Source organism: Mustela nivalis (genome assembly GCF_964662115.1).
Source record: "Mustela nivalis genome assembly, chromosome: 10".
Lineage (NCBI taxonomy): Eukaryota > Metazoa > Chordata > Mammalia > Carnivora > Mustelidae > Mustela > Mustela nivalis.
In genome coordinates this window covers 3,262,246-3,281,860 of record NC_139029.1, presented here as the reverse complement: position 1 = coordinate 3,281,860, position 19,615 = coordinate 3,262,246, and the positions used below count along the sequence as shown (strand labels likewise).

The window sequence follows — 19,615 nt, the reverse complement described above, 5'->3', positions numbered from 1 at the left end:
CTCATAGGCACACACATCCACGCACACACACATGCACACACACTCATAGGAACATACGCGCACACACGGTCATAGATACACACGCACACACGTGTATGCACACTCATAGGTACACACACGCACACACACATATGCGTGCAGTACGCTCACAGGCACACGTGCACACGTGCACTCCTCGATGAGACGGGCTGGTTTTGCTCTCTGCGCATTCCTGACCAGGTAGCCGTACGAGGTCTCGTGCGAAACAGGAGCACAGAGCAGGGGCTGGCGGAGCGCTGTCCCGCTGTGGCTCCCGCCCTGCCCTTCCTGCTGGGTGCGGACTGCGTGAGGGAGGAGGTGGTTTATGGTTAGCGTTGTTGGGTTTTACGTTTTCCCATAAAAGTCGCTTCACTGTGTCTCTTTACTACTTTGTCGTCAGCTGCCATCCGGCCGGCGGCTACCCGCCTGTCTCTGTCGCTCCCTTTTCATTGTCCCGAGACGACAGGCGTTTGGTCTGTTCAGCGTGATTAAGGAGCAATGAAGAAAACTTGAAGATTCAGGCATCGTTTCGCCACGGTCACATAATTTAATAAACAGTAGTCGCCTGGAGGACTGTCCCTGCTCATTTGTTAAAGTGCCTGTACATTTTTTTCTTAAGATGAAACACTTTAATATCCAGCGATCACTTTGGGGCAGATTCTGTGTTTATTGGTTTATGACTTACGCGTCCATACGCTCCCTCTTCCTGCTGCCCCTTCGGCCCCGAGCTTCCTCCGGAGTCTGAGTCTGGGGGTGGGCAGAGGCGCCTCAGGGGCCGTGGGCTCCTGCACTGGCTCACGTTTGCTGCATCTTGGGAATTGTGCTCAGCCGTGGCAACCTGAGCATGCGTTTGAGGACTCCCCACACCTGGGGGGAGGGCGTGTTGGGGTGGATAGCCCAGAGAAGGCCGTGCCATGTGAGGAAACCCACAGCAGCCTAGAAAATGCCCAACGGCCAGCGGTTCTTGGAGTTGCCTGTCATTTGCCTGGACACATTCTCGCTGGGCACCCTCTGATCCGGAAATACCTGGGGTGGCCGTTATAGTTTCTTCTCTCTGCTTGCCTTTCCCCTGGGAGCCTCTGCCCTTCAGCCCAGGGGCTGACCCTGCGTGCCCTGTGCTTTCCTAGGGGGGCGTTCCGCTGGACAGCAGTGCACTGGAGATCTTGGAGCGCCGCCTGTGCGTGGGCGTGCACAACGGTCTGGGCTTCGTGCAGAGGCCGCAGGTGGTGGTGCTGGTGCCCGAGCTGGACGTGGCCTTGACACGCTCTGCCAGTTTCAGCAGGAAAGTCGGCTCCTCCTCCAAGGCCAGGTATACTCACTAGGGTGTGATGTGTAGCCCCATGGAAAAGGGAGATACGAGGGTGCGTGTAGCTGGGGGTCAAAGTGTGGTGGAACTGTTTTTGCATGGAAAGTATGCACTCGTCTACTGGGGTTTCTGTCCTGGTGCCTCTGTTTCCTCTTGCTGACTTCTGCGCATTAGGAGCAGACCTCAGTGATGTCCCATTGGAAAAGTCCTGATGTGTGCTGTGACAGTTTGGAGTTAGCATGACAGGTGCCTCCCGCTGTGGCTGCTTGAGGTCTGAGGAGACCCTGGCATGCTTTCTACCACCGACCCTGCGAGCAGGGTCACAGATGGCAGGGAACCAGCAGGCAGGAAATACTGTCGTTCTGTTCAGTCCTGTGTTCCCAAGTCAGAATCAGAGAGCGCTCCAAGGGGTGGCCCGTGTGAAGCCAGCAGAGACTGGCCCTGGAGGACGAGCCTCCCTGGAGACCTGGACATCTTGGCCGTCCTCCTGACCTAAGCTCTGGTGATTTGGAGCGAGTGATTGAGGCACCTAGAAAGGCTCTGGTTTGGAAGCTACCTTGGGGGCTGGACACCCAGCAGAGCTCAGCGGGATCGTTGTGGGCACAGACAGCATCCCGCGGTGGGTAGAGGGCCGTGGGAGCCCTGCCTGATCTGCCGCTGTTCCTTGTTCTTGACACAGCTCTGGAAACCAGGCTCTGGTTTTGAGAAGCCGCCTCCGACTCCCTGAGATGGTCCGTCACCCTGCGTTTGCCATAGTCTTTCAGCTGGAGTACGTGTTCAACAGCCCTCCCGGAGTGGACAGCAAGGTGAGAAGGGCCCTGGGCTCTGTGCCCCGAGGAGAAACAAAGTCGCCACCAGCGTCGCTTCTGTTAAATAACTTAGTGCAGTTGCAATCAGCTGTGTGGACAGCACGTGCGGCATGGGATCACGGAAACAGCTTCTTCCTAGTCGTAGAGCTTTGTCACAGTCATTTCCTGTCTTTCTGGTCACAGACTGTTCTGCTGGCCGACGGTAATCAGTAGCTCAGTAGGCACGCATGATAGCCTTGATTCACAAATATTGCATCGGTAAGTGTTTAAAGAATGAGTCTACTTTAATGTAGTTTTCATATGATCCTTAGTAAAGCTTGAATCTGCACAAGTGATACAGGTTTTCTTACCATGACCTTGGTGTGTCTGTATCATAACTAAGTAAGAGTCTGTACGGTTCACTTGGAAGAAGACAGAAGACCCTTGAGTGACACAGGTTTGAACTGCGCAGGGCCATTACAACCAAAAAAGATTTTCTTGGTAAATACAGTATGTAAGTGTGTTTTTTCTTTATGATTTTCCTTAATGGCATTTTCTTTCTTCCAGTTGGTTTTATTATAAGAACACAGCATATAACACTTACTACTTACAAAACGTGTTTGTCGACTGTTCCTGCTACTGGCCAGTCTTCTGGCCAGACTGTAGCTGTTAGGAGTTACGTTTTGGAAGAGTCGAAAGTTACTGCAGGCGTTGGATGGCGCGGGGGTTGGAGTCCCTCCACCCCATGTTACTTGGGACTCAGCATGTAGCACAGAGGCCACGTTCACATCACTGATGGGGGCTGCTTTGGAAACTTCAAATCAGGCTGTACTTAAGATTTGGTCTTCTGTTTGCAAAAGCAGATGTCAATTTAACATGTCGATTTGAAATAAAAGGATGACAAGGCACCTGCCTGAGGACCGGTTGGCCAGCGTCGTAGTGCTGCTGCTGGGGGGCCAGGGCTGAGGACGGTCTTGGGGCAAGCCTTAGGAGAGGGAAGGCGGTGCCAAGCGGAGGTGCTGTTCTGTGTTCTCATCTGCCCTCTGCCGTGCACAGCTCAGGGCGGCACAATCCGGAGTCCCGAGCAGGTGAGCAGGTCCAGGGACAGCCGTCCTGACTGTGCCCGAGCAGCGGCCACCATCGTCACAGTCAGGGTGTTGTTCGCAGCTCTGCTCTTCTTTATTTACCACCAGACAAGGCAGCTGGATGTGGCCGTGTGAGCGCGTGTGGCGGCATGGGGTGGGCGCCCCGGGCTTGAGGGGACCATATCAGGAGGGAGGGACTCCGGGGCCGGCACCCAGGGCTGCCCGGGGAAGGAGACAGGAGGAGTTGGCCCAGCTGCCTGTGGGCCTGGCGCCCCCGGGTCTCGCGTCCGTGGGGAGAGTTCCCTCCGAACGCTAGATTACAGTTTGCCCACATTACGGGGTCTGTACGTGGAAACTGATGGGTCACGTGACGCTCTTATTTGTTCGCCCTTCCCGGAAACGCTTACCCAATGCAGGTGGCTTTGCCACGTGTTGCAGCTTCATGGAGCTTTTGGAAGGCGGCGTGTTCTTTGTGGCGTGGAGGTCTCTCCTGACACAGGATGTCGGATGCCGTGGTGTGGCCATCGGTTGTGCTTTCTTCAGTGCAGCCACGAGGGGGTGGTCCGCACAGACGCCTGCTGTGTGCGTGGAGCAGCAGGGGGCCGCGCACCCCAGGGTTAGGCCTGAGTCGGACGGGTGTCCATGTTGGAGGGGAGGGCGCAGGGGCGCTCCTGGCCCTTGTCCTTCCCCAGGAATATAGTGAGTCGGGGGTGTGGCCTGGGTTGTCGGGGACAGCCGCAGCCAGCACGGCCCGGGTTCCTCTGCGGGCGGTCACGGAGCACGTGCTTCACTGGCTTCCTGCTTCCGCGTGTCTTTCTCCCTTCCTGTCCCTGTGAGAGAGCTTCCCCCGGTGGGCACTTCACAGGTAAACTGAGGCAGACTGCATAGGAAAATGAACCAGCTAGCTCAGCCAGCCGCGTGCATAGTCCTGTTTGGTCCACACCATCTCCTACAACCCGTTCTGATTTATTTTGAGGCAAATTCCAGTCGTTGTCTGCTGTGATGACTGTGGACATTGTGGCACGTATGATCTTTTCTTCTTTTAACTTTTTTATTATGGAAAATTTCAAATATGAAGGCAGAGAGAAGCCTGGACCTGGCGGGGTGCCTGCCTCCGCTCCTCTGCCCCCTGTCCCTTGGACCCTGTCACTCGGTCCTTGACAGCCCGTCACTGCCCCGGACGATGGGGCTGCTGCCGCAGTGCCCTGGTCACACCAGAAGACTGAGGCAGATTGTCCGCTGCTGCCCAGTGTCCAGTCGGCCTGCACACCCATTTCTCAAGTACTTTACAGAATCAGAAGTAGAAGAGCCGAAAACATAAATGTGTTTTTCTTTGGGAAATGATTTCTGGGCCAGGTCTTCCGCACAAGGGGAGCCGTCGCGCTCTCCCTCACGGACGCCGCCTCTGTTGCCGAGACCTGTTCTCAAGATGTATTCCCTAGGTCTCGCGTCCTTCTATGGCTGATGCGTGAAGTAACAGAACGGGCCTGTGGCACCGGCGTGTCAGACCAGGAGCCAGAGGCTTCTGTCTCCTGAGGCCCCTTGTGAGGCTCGCCCCTGCAAGTGGCAGATGGGGAGAAACCGCCGGGCTGAGAGGGTTTCCAGTTTCCGAGTTTCCAGTCACCTGAGTCCGAGAGCAGTTTCTGGGTCCTGAGTATTTTGGTAGTCATGCAAAACAGACTAGAAAGACTGAGAAGACATGCTCCTTGTTGGTAATCTGTTGTGACGTCTGCACACCTTTTAGTTAGCCGGAACAGCTAAAGCCCTTTGTAGTTTGTCTCTGGCTTCGCTGCCAAGAGCCAAAGGAAGCCCTTCTCCCCTCTGGGAGGTGGGGTGCGTGGGGGCAGTGTGCCCGCGTGTGGGGGCGGTGTGCCCGCATCGGGCGGCCTGTTTGCAGAGAGGTGTGGGCTCCCTTAGTGCTGGCTGATGGTAACGTTGACAAAGCAGACGCCCTCGATCGTGAGAGAATGACAGAATGAAGGCAGCTGTGAAAACAACCAGACCCAGAGTCTTCGGTGCCTTTTTAGATGAGAAATAAGTGCAGATCCCCAGGGGCCTGCCAGGAGATAACACAGTCCTTTCCGTGGAGTCACATGGCAAAATAACTTCCAGATCTCTAGAAGGTAAATGGTAGCTCATTTATTATTTATGTATGTTCTAATGTTCTCTGACAAAACAAGCCCGGTCCTCAGAGCCGAGTATTTTGATGTTCTGTATTTGGCACATGAATATTATGCCCTGATTTATTCTGAAAATGATGTACATTTCAACATTTAGAACTTGGAAATACAAAAGTCTTGAGGGTTTTCTGGAATTTTCTGAGGATAACCTGGCTGGTCCCCTGGAGCACGCTGGCCTCCAGACCGCATGGCCGCCTTTCCACCTGCTCAGCCCAGGCTCTGGCCTCATCTCCTGGAGCCAGCGGGGCTGAGTGCCCCCGCACATGTGGGTGGACGCTGACGGAGAGGGGGTCTGCGGCCGAGTCTTCTGCTTTGTCCTGAATGTTGGGCTCCCCTTATGGCTTTAGGAAAGATATCAACTTACTCACTTTTTGAAAATTGTTTTTTTGGTTTGCTTTTTCAAAAATATTTTATTTTACTAAGAAATTCACACAGCCTAAAACAGTTTTAAAGGGTATAGTGCAGTGGCTTTCTCACTTTTTTCCCCCTGATGTCTTTTCTTTCTCGTGGAAACAACGCACATATCACAAACTTTTCCATCTTAACTCTTCTCGAGCACACAGTTCTGTGGCATCGAGTGCGCTCACATGTGTTGTGGGGCCGCCATCTCGTCCGTCCCCAGAAGGCACGTCCTGTGAAATCATACAGTATTTGTCCTTTCGTGGCTGGTTTCTTTCACTCGGACTTACGTGCCGTGTTGGAGAACCACCCTCCTTCTCAAGGCTGAAGATGGCTGTCTCGCGCGTCGGAGTTCTGCGCGTCTGGCCGTCGGTGGCTGGGCCAGAGTGGCTTCCCCATCCCAGATGCTGTGGATAACGCTAACACGGACACGTGCACACACGTATCCCTTCGAGACCCTCCACTCGGCCCTCCTGGGCAGCAGAAGCAAAATTGTTGGCTCGTGTGGTCATTGTATTTTTCGTGGTTTGAGGAGCCCCACACTGGTTTACACAGTGGCCACATCCATTTATGTTCCCACCGACTGCGCGAGGGTTCTGCTTCCTCTGCAGCCTCACTAGCCCTCGCTGTTTGGCTTTGTTGAAAACGGTGTGTGAATGGGGTGAGATGGTGTCGCGCTGTGGTTTGGATTTGTCTCTGTGGCGGTCAGTGCCGCCGTGTACCTTGTCGCCAGCTTGCTGGCCTGTATCTTTGTTGGGGGAGTGTCTGCCCGTGTCCTTTGCCTGGTTTTGGGTCGGGTGGTTTGTTGCTTGTTGCAGGGTTCAGGACTTCTCTTCGTGTTCTGGGTGTTACTCTTTTATCAGATAATGTGGTTTGCAAATTTCTTTTTTCATGTTACTGTGGGTGGGCTTCTCCAGCTAATTAATAAAGCGCTCTGGGGCAAGTCTTTGTGGACACACGTTTTCACTTCTTGTTGCCGAGGGCCGTGGGACCATGTTGCGGGTCCTCGGTAGATCCACGCTGCCTTTCCAAGCACAGCCTTTTTCTCCTAAGTGTTTGCGCTGCGGCTGTCTGTGAAGGACGGCTGTTCCACGCCTCACCAGCTTCTGGTTTTGTCTGTCTTTTTAGCTTCAGCCTTTCTCCTGGGTGTGAACATGGTTTTAATTTGCCTTTCCCTGATGACCAGGCATGAGTACGTGTTCTGTGCTTGTCGGCCTTCCCTACTCGTCCTTCGTGATGTGTCAGGGCCAGTGTTTTGGTTTGTGTGTCTTTTTATTATTGGGTAGATGGGAGTTCCTTTCATATATTTTTGCCATAAATCTTGCATCAAATACATAGTTTGCGAATATTTTTCCGCAACCTCTCACTTGCCTTTCCATATTCTTAATGTTATTCTTGAAGAAAAGAAAAGGCATAGTAGGACTTTGCATAATTTCTTTAAAAACGCTTTGTTTGGGCATGATTTCAGACTTAAAGACAAGTCACAGAAATAGCGGGACTACTGGTCTACGCCTCGCAGATGCCTGGGTTCATACCCGCCACATCGATTTGTCTCGACTTGCTGGTTCGTGTCTGCTTTTCTGTGTCCTCCGTATGCACATGCAGGTCCACGTGTGCATTTTTTGCAGACATCATGGCCCCTGACCCCAGATGCTTCAACGTGCATTTCCGAAGGCGGGGTGCCCTTCCGTGGGTGCAGACCGCAGCCTGCCGGGCTCAGCAGCGAGTGGGGCCGTAATCTCCACTGTAGTCTGGGCCTGCTGGTGACCCCGCGTGTCCCTGATGGCCTTGCTCTCCAGGGCCGGGCACGAGGTGGTAGAGTTCCTGCCTCTGGGGCCGCCTCTGGTCTAGAGCAGCTCCACAGCCTTCCTTTGGCTTTCCTGATTTTTTTTTTTATAGGAATAGTTTCCTTCCTTTTAGAAATTAAATTTATTTTTTATTTTTTATTTTTTTTAGTTTCAGAGGTAGTCCGTGATTCATGGTTGCCTGTAACACCCAGTGCCCATCACAGCACGTGCCCTCCTCTTTGCCCGTCACCCGTTACCCCTCCCCTCCCCCTTCCCTCCAGCAGCCCTCAGCTTGTGTCCCATGGTTAAGAGTCTCTTAGGGTTTGTCTCTCTGATTTTGTCTTATTTTATTTTTCCCTCCCTTCCCCTGTGAAACTCTGTCTTGTTTCTTAAATTCCACATATGAGTGAGGCCATATGATAATTGTCTTTTTCTGACTCACTTATTTCACTCAGCACATCCATGTCAATGCAAATGGTGGGTATCCATCCTCTCTGACGGCTGACTTTCCCCTGTGTATGTGTCTGGACTGCGTCTTCTTCATCCGTTCTTCTGTTGATGGACACCTAGGTTCTTCCCGGGTTTGGCTGTTGTGGACATTGCTGCTATAGACATTCGGGTACATGTGCCCCTTTGGATAACGACATTTGTATCTTTAGGGTAAATACCCAGTAGTGTGACTGCTGGGTCGTAGGGTACCTCTATTTTCAACTCTCTGAGGAACCTCCATGTTGTTTTCCAGAGCGGCTGCACCAGCTTGCCTTCCCACCGACAGTGTGGAAGGGCTCCCCTTTCTCTGCATCCTCGCCAGCATCTGTTGTTTCCTGACTTGTTAATTTTAGCCACTCTGACTGGTGTGAGGTGGGATCTCACTATGTTTTTGATTTGTATTTCCCTGATGCCGAGTGATATGGAGCAGTTTTTCATGTGTCTGTTGGCCATCTGGATGTCTTCTTTGCAGAAATGTCTGTTCATGTCCTCTGCCCATTTCTTGACTGGACTGTTTTTTTGGGTTTTTGGTAAGTTCTGTATAGATTTTGGTAGAAACATTTGAAAGTGTGTGTTCCTCCTGTTGGATTTGGTGACGGTTCCTCCTGATGGCGTCAGCGTCTGCGTCCCAGCTGGGACACAGCAGTGGGGTGGGTGTGTCCCTCAGGGTCCCCCGTCGGAGGGGTGTGCTGTCCCTCCGGTCCAGTTGGCCTGCTTAGTTTGGTCAGGTGTTGTGTGATGTCGCCACTGGACGGTTACTGGTTTTGCCCTTGTGGCTAGGAGGCAGTCCGTGGGGAGACCCTGGCAGGCCCCCCCTCACCGTCCCTGGTTGGCCTCCGTTGCCGCCGCCTCAGAGTGAGGAGTCCAGCTCCACGTTGGGATAGACTCAAGGACACCTTTAAAAAAACAACAAAGAAAGAAAACCAAACTGCTCTCCCTGATGATGTCAGTGCTCAGATCGCCCAGAGCTGTCCACAGTCCCTCCAGGCTGTGTCCCTCCAGGCTGTGTCCCTCCGGGCTGTGTCCCTCCGGGCTGTGTCCCTCCAGGCTGTGTCCCTCCGGGCTGTGTCCCTCCGGGCTGTGTCCCTCCGGGCTGTGTCCCTCCAGGCTGTGTCCCTCCGGGCTGTGTCCTTGTGGCGCCCTCGGTTCCGTTGCTCCCTCGCATTCCGGCGGAGCGGGACGCCCCGGGCTCGGCCGGCGCCCTCCCCGCTCCAGCCCCGGCATCGGTCGTCCTGGGAGGAGCCGGGCTTCCCCACCTCTGCCTTGTACTCGATAAACTTTTTCTTTGAGAAAAGTTTCAGATTTACGGACAAACTGTGTAGATGATCCGAGATCCCACGCACCCGTCCCCAGTTCCGTGGCCGTTAGCCGCATGACTGCGGCACATCTGTCACAACGGATGAAGCAGTATTAATAAACGGTCACCGACGTAAGTCCGTGGTTTAGTTGAATTTCCTTCCCTAAAGTCCTTCTCGGTTCCAGGACCCCACCTGGGATGCCACACGTCAGGTAGTCATCGGGTCTTATGCGCCTCTGGACCGTGATAGTTTCTCAGATTTTCCTTGTTTTTGATGAGCCCTGGTTCTTTTTATTCATTTATTTTGATTTTTTAATTTACAAAAAAGATGTCTGTATGTATTTGAGAGAGAGAGGTGGGAGGAGGGGCAGAGGGAGAGAGTCTCCGGCAGACTTCCCTCTGAGCGCGGAGCCTGATGTGGGCCAGGTCCCGGGACCCTGAGATCGTGCCCTGAGTCAAAATCAAGAGCAGGTTTCTTAACTGCCCGAGTCACCTGGGCGGTCCAGCCCTGGTTCCTTTAAAGGGGATGCGTCCATGTCCGGGTCTGGGTGCTAGGTGTGTCTTCCTCCCCCAACTCTGGTTTCGGTGGACAGAGCTGGGAAACTCACCTGTGGAGACACGCAGGCACACAGATGTGCACATGTGAGCACACACGTGTACACACTCCGTGTGCACAGACCCGGCGTAGGCCTGGAGTTCTTGCCGACCGCAGGCCATCTGGCGGGGCTCTCCGGCCTCCGTCGGCATGTGGGCTCCCTCCTCCCCCGCACGTCAGCCCCCGTGCAGGCTCACTCCACCAACACTGCCGAGAGAGGCGGGTCTCCCAGCCCGAGTTCAGGACTCTGGAAGAGTCTCAGAGCCCGTCGGCCTTGCCCCGGCAAGGTGGCCCTGCTGCTCACTCTGGCCGCACTTCAGCTGTGTGGTTAATTCCCCTCCTGTCCTTAGTGATTTAGTTTCCGTTTGTGAATGTGTAGGACACTTATATGCTTTTAAAAGTAAAAGTTCTGCCAAGAGGTGGTTTCAGAAGACCATTGCTCCCTCTGTGTCCCTGTCGCTTCCGCTGCCGCAGCCCCAGGTGGGGACCAGGGCCGTCGCCCCCGGGCTGCTGTGCGTGGGTGGGTGCAAGGGCATGCGCGTGTGTGTTCTTGGCTCCCGTTCAGCGTGCGGGGGGCTGACTCCACGTGTGTCCCCGCTGTCACACCAGGCCTGCCACAGATCGCTTCGCCCTCCTCCGGCTGCCTTCACTCCATCATGCCGCACGGTTCATGCTTTTCCCGCGTTTGCAGAGCTCGGCCGTTGGTGGGGCCTCGCCGCTGCACGCAGTGCAGGGGCTGCTGTGTGCGCGCTTGCCAGCCTTGCACCACGTGCCCAGGAGGGCTTGCTGCACCGAGGGCCGGGGGTGGCCCTTGCTGGCCGTGGTGTTTTGGGCTCTGGGGTCTGCTGCTTGGGGCGGGGGCGAAGCGGCATTGCAGTGAGTGACTGTGTGGCGGTTTGCGGGTTCACCCGCCTTCCTGGCGTGCACTCGCGGGTCCTCCTCACGTGCTGTGCTCTCGGTGAGGGAGGGCGTTGCGCTCTCGGCGCGTGTGCGGAGGCCTTCTCCTTCCCACTTGGCCGTCCGCCTTTTCACCCACACGCCTGTTTCTGGCCACATCCTCCTCTGCTCTGCGGCTGTGATGAAATGCCTGTGAGCTCAGACACGTAGCCCTCCCGGCGCTGGGCCTGAAGTCCAAGGTCACGGGGCTGCAGGTTTCGTTCCTGGTGAGGCCAGACCTTGCAGTCGTTGCCCTAGTGTGTGTGTGCGCGTGCGTGCATTGCATGTGTGTATGTGGGTTGACCTGTGGGGGACCAGCCCTGAGGACTGGAGGGCCGTGCCTGCAGGAAGGACACCAGGCCACCAAGCCTGAGCCCTGTCATCAAGGACACTGTCGGACCCAGGCAGAGAAGGGGAGAAGCGGAACAAGGCAAGAGGCAGGTTTTCCTGAGGAGGCAGGTTTTCCTGAGGAAGCAGGTGCACGTGCAAAGGCCACTGGGCTCCACAGTCCATCTACCCCTCTCCAGGCACAGCTCCAAGCTCAGGGCCGTTTCGTCTTTGCTTCTCTAATTCACTGTCAAGTGATCACCTTTATTGCTGAGGACCAAAGTGCTATGACCTTTTTAGCCAGGATGAAGCATTGTCCCACGTTATGGTGCTTTCTTCAGACCACACTCCCGCTCGTCACCGCTCGTGAGTATGTTTGCACGTACTCCACTCAGTAGAATGAAACGACTCTACCTTTTGTCAAATGCTTGCTGTGCCTTTGGATGGCCCGTACTGTCATACACGGGCAGATTAAGTGAGTAATTATGTGTCCTTGGGTTTCCTTTTGCACCGTGAAAGGTGCTTTTGCATCAGCCTGCAGCCGCCGCCGCGTTCCCTGTCCATCTGCTTTACAAGCGGCTCCGGCGTCTAACTCACCGCTGTCTGGAAGGATGACTTTGGGCTGTGATGCCCGTCCCGTGAGTCTTTGCTTTGTGCGGTGGCATCACCCAGGCCCTGGGGGCCTGTCTCTCTCCTGACCCCTCACCTGGCAGGCTCTCGGGCCTTGTGCAGTGCGCCGCAGTGGCCAAGGATCCGGTATTCTTTACGGAGACTGCTGGGACACGAGTAGCCTGGAGCCGGCCTTGTTCCCTGCCGGCCGTCGAGCTCTGGCTGCTCTCACGTGCCCATCAGTCCTGTGGGCAGATGCCTGCCCCTCTGCAGGACGGGCCTCGGTCCCCGCTGCTCGCACTGGGGGTGGGCGTTCTCGGATGCGCCTGCGCCCAGCCCGGGGCTGGCTTCCGTCCGGAGGCTTCAGGGGAAGACCCCCGCTGCCCCTTGCAGGTTTTGGCAGCTGCGGTCCCCCCGGGCTCACAGCCACGGCGCTGCAGCTTCCGCCTGCACATGGCCTCCGTCTGTCTCTCAGTCTCCTCTCTCTGTCCTGCTTTGTCAGGACACTGGTCGTTGGATTTGGGGCTCACCTGGATGATCTAGAGCTCCTAATCTCATAAGACTTAGTTACATCTGTATGGACCCTTTTTCCAAATCACGTCACAGTCGCAGCGTCCAGGGCTTAGGCTGGGTACCTGCCTTTCTGAAGCTGCGTGGAGCCCCCACAGGGAGCCGGGTTACAGCGTTCCCATCAGGGCTGTCTGTCGGGCTCTGCTCGGGGCATGTGGTGTGGCCCTTCTGTTCCCCAAACCCGGCTTACGCTCCAGTGTGCTTCTTCAGCCTCTTGTTTGCAGTTACCATTAAAAGTCTAAATGGGGAACAATTCAATGGTCCGCCCCCTTTTTTTTTCGTGAATGCAAACCCAGCTGGACAGGAGAAGATGTTATGAAGTAACTGACTTTATCTCAACCACTAGACTTCACCAGCAGGAGGAGCCTTGTCACGCTGACCAGTCAAATAGGTGCTTGGATGCACCTGACCTCCTCAGAGCTGGGCGCCAGGCTGGGGGGATCCGAGGCGCAGGGCTGGGCAGGTTCTCGCCTGCAAGTGTCAGCCCGGCCTGGTGGAAGAGAGCACAGGCTAATATATGGCACCTGCATTGCCCACAAGCCCTAACTGTTGCAGAAATCTTTGCAAAGGAATTATCAGTGACTCGCGGACCGTCTCTTCTTGTTGGAGCTGTTAGAGATGAAGGGGAGGCGGATATGTGTGTAACCCACAGGTACTCCGCATGGGGAGGGCTGTTATCGATCAAGAACTAGGAAACCAAAGGAACTGTGAAATTGGAAGACTGCATATCAGAATCACCTAATTTGAAAGATTAAACTAGAAGGACTGGCACAAACAGCATGACAACTTGGATACATATTTTACTTTTGATCCCGTAATAACCTGGGTCTTTTTAAAAAAAATATTTTATTTATTTATTTGACAGAGATCACAGGTAGGCAGAGAGGCAGGCGGGGTTGGGGAAGCAGGCTCCCCGCCGAGCAGAGAGCCCGATGCGGGGCTCAGTCCCAGGACCCTGGGATCATGACCTGAGCTGAAGGCAGAGGCTTTAACCCACTGAGCCACCCAGGCACCCCTAACCTGGGTCTTATAAGGAGATGGCTGTATACAAAAGTAGTCTAGCAATGTTGGAATTTGCAGAGTGTTTTTTAGTGGCCCGTTTTGCTAATACAATTATAGTGATTTTTTAAAAAAATGTTATTTATTTGAGAGAAAGCGCACGAGAGCTGGAGGCAGGTGTTTAACAGACTGAGCCGCCCAGGTGCCCCCAGAGATGTTGTTTTTAAAGAGCAGTGGACTTAGAGTCCCCTTGTTGTCCTCTGACCGTTTGATGTCACCGCTGTCAGCTAGTGCGGTGGGGAGCGGCAGGGTTGTCTGCACCCCTGACGCGTTTCGGACATGCTGGGCAGGGTCACACGCGTAGGCGTCTTACTTTGCCAGTTCTTCGTGCCTCCGGGATGTTCTCACTGAGCTGGCAGGGTGGCCAGGGCAGAGTGGGCGGTAGCCTAGCTCGTGATCGGAAGTTGGGCTCAGAACAGGCCCCACGGAAGTGAGGTTGGTCCACTTATGATGGGGCCTCAGGAAGAGACATTGATTCCGGGCCGGACGCTGACTCTGGACCCGTATCCCGTATGACTGAGGATGTGTTTGGGCAGAGGAACATTCTGGACATCCCGACCGGGGTGAGACAAGTGTGCTTCCTTTCCCGTGTGGGGTGCTGCGCACACATCCCCTCGGCTACGGTGGGCCCAGCTGACTGTGGAGCCGTGTGCGTGGGGCTCCAGCCAGAGTCCTTCCGTGTGCGTGTGTGACAATGTCATGCGGACCTGAGTGCCGTCATGTCCTGGCTGTGACAAGCAGGTGGGGTCTGTTGGGAGCCCCAGCTCCTCTGCCAGAGCCTGGCGTTCTCCTGTGGCTTCCAACATGGCCCCCGCGGGCTCCCCTCCGCTTTCCTCTCCTTGGGGACGATGCAGGCTTCCCTTCCTTCCAGGAGCGAACGCCCCTCCTTGTAGGCTCCCCTTGCCCATGGCCCAAATGGGGAGGGCTGCCTGGCTCAGCAGATGAGGCTGGTGGTCGAGACCACACGGGGTCACCCCATTCCTCTGCTGTCCCCATTGCGGAGGGGAGCAGACCGCTCACTGCTGCCCACGAGGAGGGCGTTCGGAGCGCTGTGCCTGTGCTCCAGGGACTGCCTATCACCTTCAGGTTTTTGTCTTCCTGCCCTACCACCGGCACCAGGCAGTGGGCAGAGGCGGGGGTGGCTCCTGCCCTGGGCTGGACAGTTTCAGTGTGACTCTGGTTGGGGCCTGTGCCCTGGGGCTGGACAGTGCCTTCCTGGGCTCCCTGTCCGTCCCGCTTGCCGAGTGCCCCGTGGCCTCCAGCCCAGAGCGGGCCTTCCCGGAGCCCTGACGAGCTGCCTCCCGCGGAGCCTGGGGCTCCTGCCTGTTGGGGGCTCGGCCAGAGCTGGGGTGTCTGACGGCGCCCATTCCCGCCGCTAGTCTCACTGCCCAGCTGAGCAGGCGTTCCAGGCCTGGAGTGTGGCTTTATTTTTAATTTGGAGTGGACGCATGAAGGTGGTGCCATTAGGACACGCTGAGTCAAGCCCGAAGCCTGTCCTCAATCCCGGCTTTTCTTGGTGCCTTCATTGGCTTCACGCCCAGTAAAAGAGAAGGCGGAGGAAGGGAGGCCCAGAAAATCGGGCCTGGCCGGTTTCCCAGGCACACACAGTCACATACGTGAAATGTACCGTTCGTTATGAGCAGAAGCGGAGCTGGAGAAAACACGCGGGAATGATCGCAGACGGAATGTCCGCGGGCACCCTGCGTCGTCACTAACACCAGGTGTCATTCCCCGTGTTTTCCTAGTAGCGGTGAGCTGCGCGGGTGCGGGCGAGGGGCAGCGTGCTCACAGAGCCACACCGAGAGCCCCAGGGGAACAGGCAGGGTCAGCAGGGTGGTGTCGTCTTGAGAAGAGAGGCCGCTGCTGCCGTGAGCCAGAAGGGAGATCCCGGGAGGAGCGCTTGGCGGGCGGGGGTCTCAAGGTGGGCAGCTGTTCCCGTGCCCTCTGAGCTTCTGTGCGTGCCCTCCTGCCCTGGTTCCTTCTGCGTGACCCTGCCTGGCTGCACTGCTCCCTCCTGACATCTGCAAGGTGGGCCTGGTGGACGTCAGGCACTGACACCATTTCCCTTGTAGGTGGCCTCCGTCCCCTCTCTGTCCGGCGTGGCGTGTATGCACACGATTCGCTGGGCTGTGTGGAACCCCGTGCTGGAAGCCGGCTCCGGGAAGGTGACCTTACCTCTGCAGGGTGGGATCCGGCCCAACCCTTCGCACCGTCTGGTCTATAAAGTGCCCCCTGCCAGCAGGAGCTCCGAAGAGGTAAGTGGTTCAGATGCTCCGCAAGTGTGAGACTTTGCCCCAGAGCTTCTGGCAAGTTCATACGTTTTCAAAACCAGAGGTTATGTCATGAGCAGATTTTTCTTTCTTTCTTTTTATTTTTTTATTTGACAGAGAGAGATAACACAAGTAGGCAGAGCAGCAGGCAGAGGGAGAGGAGGAAGCAGGTTCCCTGCTGAGCAGAGAGCCCGATGTGGGGCTCAATCCCAGGACCCTGAGACCATGACCTGAGCCGAAGGCAGACGCTTAACCTGCTGAGCCACCCAGGCACCCCATGAGCAGAATTTTTTCATGTCATGGATGTGCCCTTAAGGGACGAGCGTAATTGCTGAGTCCCGGCCACCTGTGAACTTAGGCTTAGGACATCCCCGTTCACACATCAGTCTTGCAAGATGGCCTGAGAGCCTGTGACTTTCATTTGTACGCACTGTGCAAACAGGGTGCGCTTCTGTGCTGTGTGTGTACACATGGGGGGTGGGCCTTGTGGGAGGCGGAGGCTGTGGTTGGTGCCGGGCACTGGGCGTCCAGCTGGGCTCGTCTCCACGACTGGTTTCTCGTGCCTGCTGGCCCCTAGCGCCTTCCAGCTTTGCACGGAGGGCAAGCCACAGCTGAAAATCCATGTTGGGAATAAAGTTCTCTCTGAACCCTGGCGGAGAAGACAGGTAAAGGGGGCGGGGCCAGGGTGTGCGAGGGGTCTCCTCCCTCGGCCTCCCTGCCCGCTGACAGCCTTGCAGGATGGGTAGCAGGGACCCAGGGAGCCGCAGGTGTTGTGGGAAAGCGCTGCTGGTGACGGAAGCCCATCCTGATGCAGTGTCACCCTGTGTCGTCCCATGTTTCCCAGTGTCACCCTGTGTCACACCATGTCACCTGGTGCTGCCCTGTGTGGCACGGGAGTGCTTGGACCTGCCCGCGCTCCTGAACTGCCCGGCCTGTCTCAGCAGTGCGGCGAGTCTCATTTTCCTTAGGTGCAGGGACCGTCCCCGGCCCTCAGTGAGTCGTCCGTGTGCTGACTCTAACGACAAACGTTACTTTTGGTGTTGCTGTTTATGATGTGGGCAGTGCTCTGGGGACCTGGATGAGGAACGGCTGATTGTGCAGCTTTTCTCCCTATGGGGACGTCTCGTTGTGGGACCCGCTTGCTGCGCTCCCCCACGGACTAGTCTGGGCCCTTATATAAAACCGCCATTAGAGTTCCTGAAGCCGTTGCCTCTCTCTCCCCGTCTTGGTATGTACGTATGTATGTGTTTAAATAAGTATTTATTTTATTTAATTTTAGCCTTGGCATGCCACGACATTCCCTTCACTGTCTGAGTGCGTAAACCGTGTTGGAGGATGTGGAGAGCTTGACTATCTCGAGGACAGAAATGTACCAAATACTGCCGTTTTTAACAAGGGATATCATTTCTAATTCTCAACCTCAGCGCTGCTCCCAGTCCGGGCCGTAATTCTTTGCTGTGGGGATTGCCCTGCGCACCGGGGGACATTCGTCCCCAGCTGGAGGCCCGTGGCGGGTGCGCACCTGTGACACCCTGAGCTGTCGGCAGACATCGCCAAACGTTTCCTGGGGAATGGCCCCTGGCTGAGACCACTAGGCTAAACATCTAAATAATGAACAAACCTAGTCACAAGTATAATTCCGCTTCCTCCTCTGCTTCTTCCTGCGTTGGTCTCCTCCAGCAGGGCCGGCCTCTGTCCAGGCAGAAGGCGTGGAGCCCAGCTGTGCTCCTGCACCGGCTCATTCTGTCTCACTCATCCTTTCAGTGAACATTTACCAAGCTCTTCTGTCTACCCAGGAACACTGGCCCCGATCCTGTGAACTTACCCTTGAGGGGAAGTGGTAGATACTGATCAGAGGGAAATACAAATATTAGAGATACCCCATAAGTTTTGGCTAAGTGGATGTGGGGGCTGTGTTATGATTATTTCGATGCTATTTCCTGTGTAGGTAAGTAGTGTGGTATGTTGTGTTTTCTTTCTTAAACAACTCTTGTGTTTTTCCTTTGACCAAGTAATTGTCTTTTAAAAAACATTTATATCTCCGGAGTCAGCCACTTTCAGCTCTCGGCTGTGATTGACGGTGTTTCTTTGTTTCCAGACATTATGCTTCTACTGCTGTTTCTTAGTTTCTCAATTTTAGACATTATGTGTTGACTACCAATAATGATAGGTGAGAACTTCAGCTCTCTGATACGCTCCCGCACCCTTTAAAGAAACCACTCTGTTCCACTGCGCAGCCTTGGATTCAGGGACTGTTGCCAGGAGTGTGCAGTGCAGTGGGGTCTGGCTAGAGGACTGTAAAGCCCCAGGGAACTGGACAGGCCTGGGGAGGCCATGGAGAGGGAGGGGCTTGGGAAGCAACCCCATGCCGCTGTGTAAGAAATGCTGGGTTCACCCCCCGGCTGCATGTGTCTGGTCTGACCCTGAAGCACCATACCAGAGACCCTGAGAACTGACTGTGGATAGACTGCCAGCCCCGGCCCAGAGTTGCAGGGTGGATCACATGCAGGAGGGATCTGGATAGCACTGCGTGGGTTTGACAACCTGTAGAAAACCAGTTGGAAACTGTGGCCTGGACCCACTGGGCTGATTCCTGATGACACAAAAATATCAACGTACTCCACAGGCTTTAAATGAGACTCAGAGTCTCCTGATATGTTCAAAATATCTGTGATGAAATCTAAGTTAAATTGACATGCAAAGAACCAGGAAAATCTCAGCTTTCAGAGAAAAGACACTCAACAGACACCAAAACATTCCATGCAAACGCTAATCAAAAGAAAACAGGAGTGGTTGTATCAGCACCAGACAGAGTGGACTTTGGAGCAAAGGAAATTTCTAGGAATTAAGGATATTACAGATGATAAAAGAGGCAATTCACCAAGAAGACATGGCAGTCCTAAATGTGTGTGCATCTAACACAGAACTTCAAAATACATAAAGCAGAAATGAGTCATAGAAGTGAAAGGGCCAACAGACAAGTTCCTGGTCATGGTTGGAGACTCTGGCGTCCTCTGAGCAAACCAGGGAACACGGAGAGAATCACCGAGGACATGGAAGAACCAGACGACATCGTGAACTGTGTGGATTGACATGACGTCTGTAGAGCCCCACGCCTGATGGCAGCGCACAGGGAACACACAGGCAGACCACATCCTGGGCCATAAAACTTTCATAATTTCTAAGGAATTGTATTATTCAGGGTATGTTCCGAGTTCACAATAGAATTAAACCAGAAGTCAATAACAAAGATAAGAGTAAAAAGTACAGGCACTTGGAAAGCAAAGGATACATTTCTAAATAATCCCTAACTCAAAGAGGAAGCCTCAGGAAGAGATAGAGGAGGTTTTGGACTGAACGAAAAGGAAAATACATTAAATACATTAAAAGGTGGAGAATGTAGCTGTCGTGTGCTTCCAGGGAAATTGATAGCATGTATGTATGTATTAGAACAGAAGAATGGTCTCCATTCAGTAATCTTCTCTTCCACCAGTAGGAGCAAGAGAAAGAACAACAAAATAACCTGAAAGCCAGTGGAAGAAAGTTGGGAATAAGGATGAAGAGCAGAAACAAATGAACTCAAAAACAGACAGTATAGAGACCACAGAGAACAAAAATAGAGAAAAATCAATGACGCCAAAAGCTGATTCTTTGAAATGATCAATAAAACTGATAAATGTCCAGCAAGAGAGCTACAACAAGGACCCAAATTGCTGGTGTTAGGAGTAGAAGCAGGACCATCTCTGCTGGCCCCACAGGTGTCAAAGGACCGCAGGGGAGCATGGTGAGCAACTGTGGGCCTGCTCATTTGGCAATTTCGATGAAGTGGATCAATTTGTCTTAAGCCAGAAATTATCAGAACTCACCCGAGATGAAGTAGACAACCTGAGTAGTCCTTGG

The 19,615-nt window shown here is 54.5% G+C and overlaps 1 protein-coding gene across 11 annotated transcripts in view; it reads left to right on the top strand.

Moving 5' to 3' along the window:
- Positions 1-19,615, top strand: part of NPHP4 (nephrocystin 4) — a 106,200-nt gene that overhangs the window by 33,713 nt on the left and 52,872 nt on the right. For all 11 annotated transcript variants that reach the window (XR_014299667.1, XR_014299668.1, XR_014299669.1 and 8 more), the window contains 3 exons: positions 1,146-1,327; positions 2,004-2,130; positions 15,518-15,700. Coding sequence is in view for 8 of the 11 variants with exons in the window: in XM_082686738.1 (XP_082542864.1) it covers positions 1,146-1,327; positions 2,004-2,130; positions 15,518-15,700 (492 nt within the window). In the remaining 3 variants the exon portion in view is untranslated. The remainder of the gene's footprint in view (positions 1-1,145; positions 1,328-2,003; positions 2,131-15,517; positions 15,701-19,615) is intronic.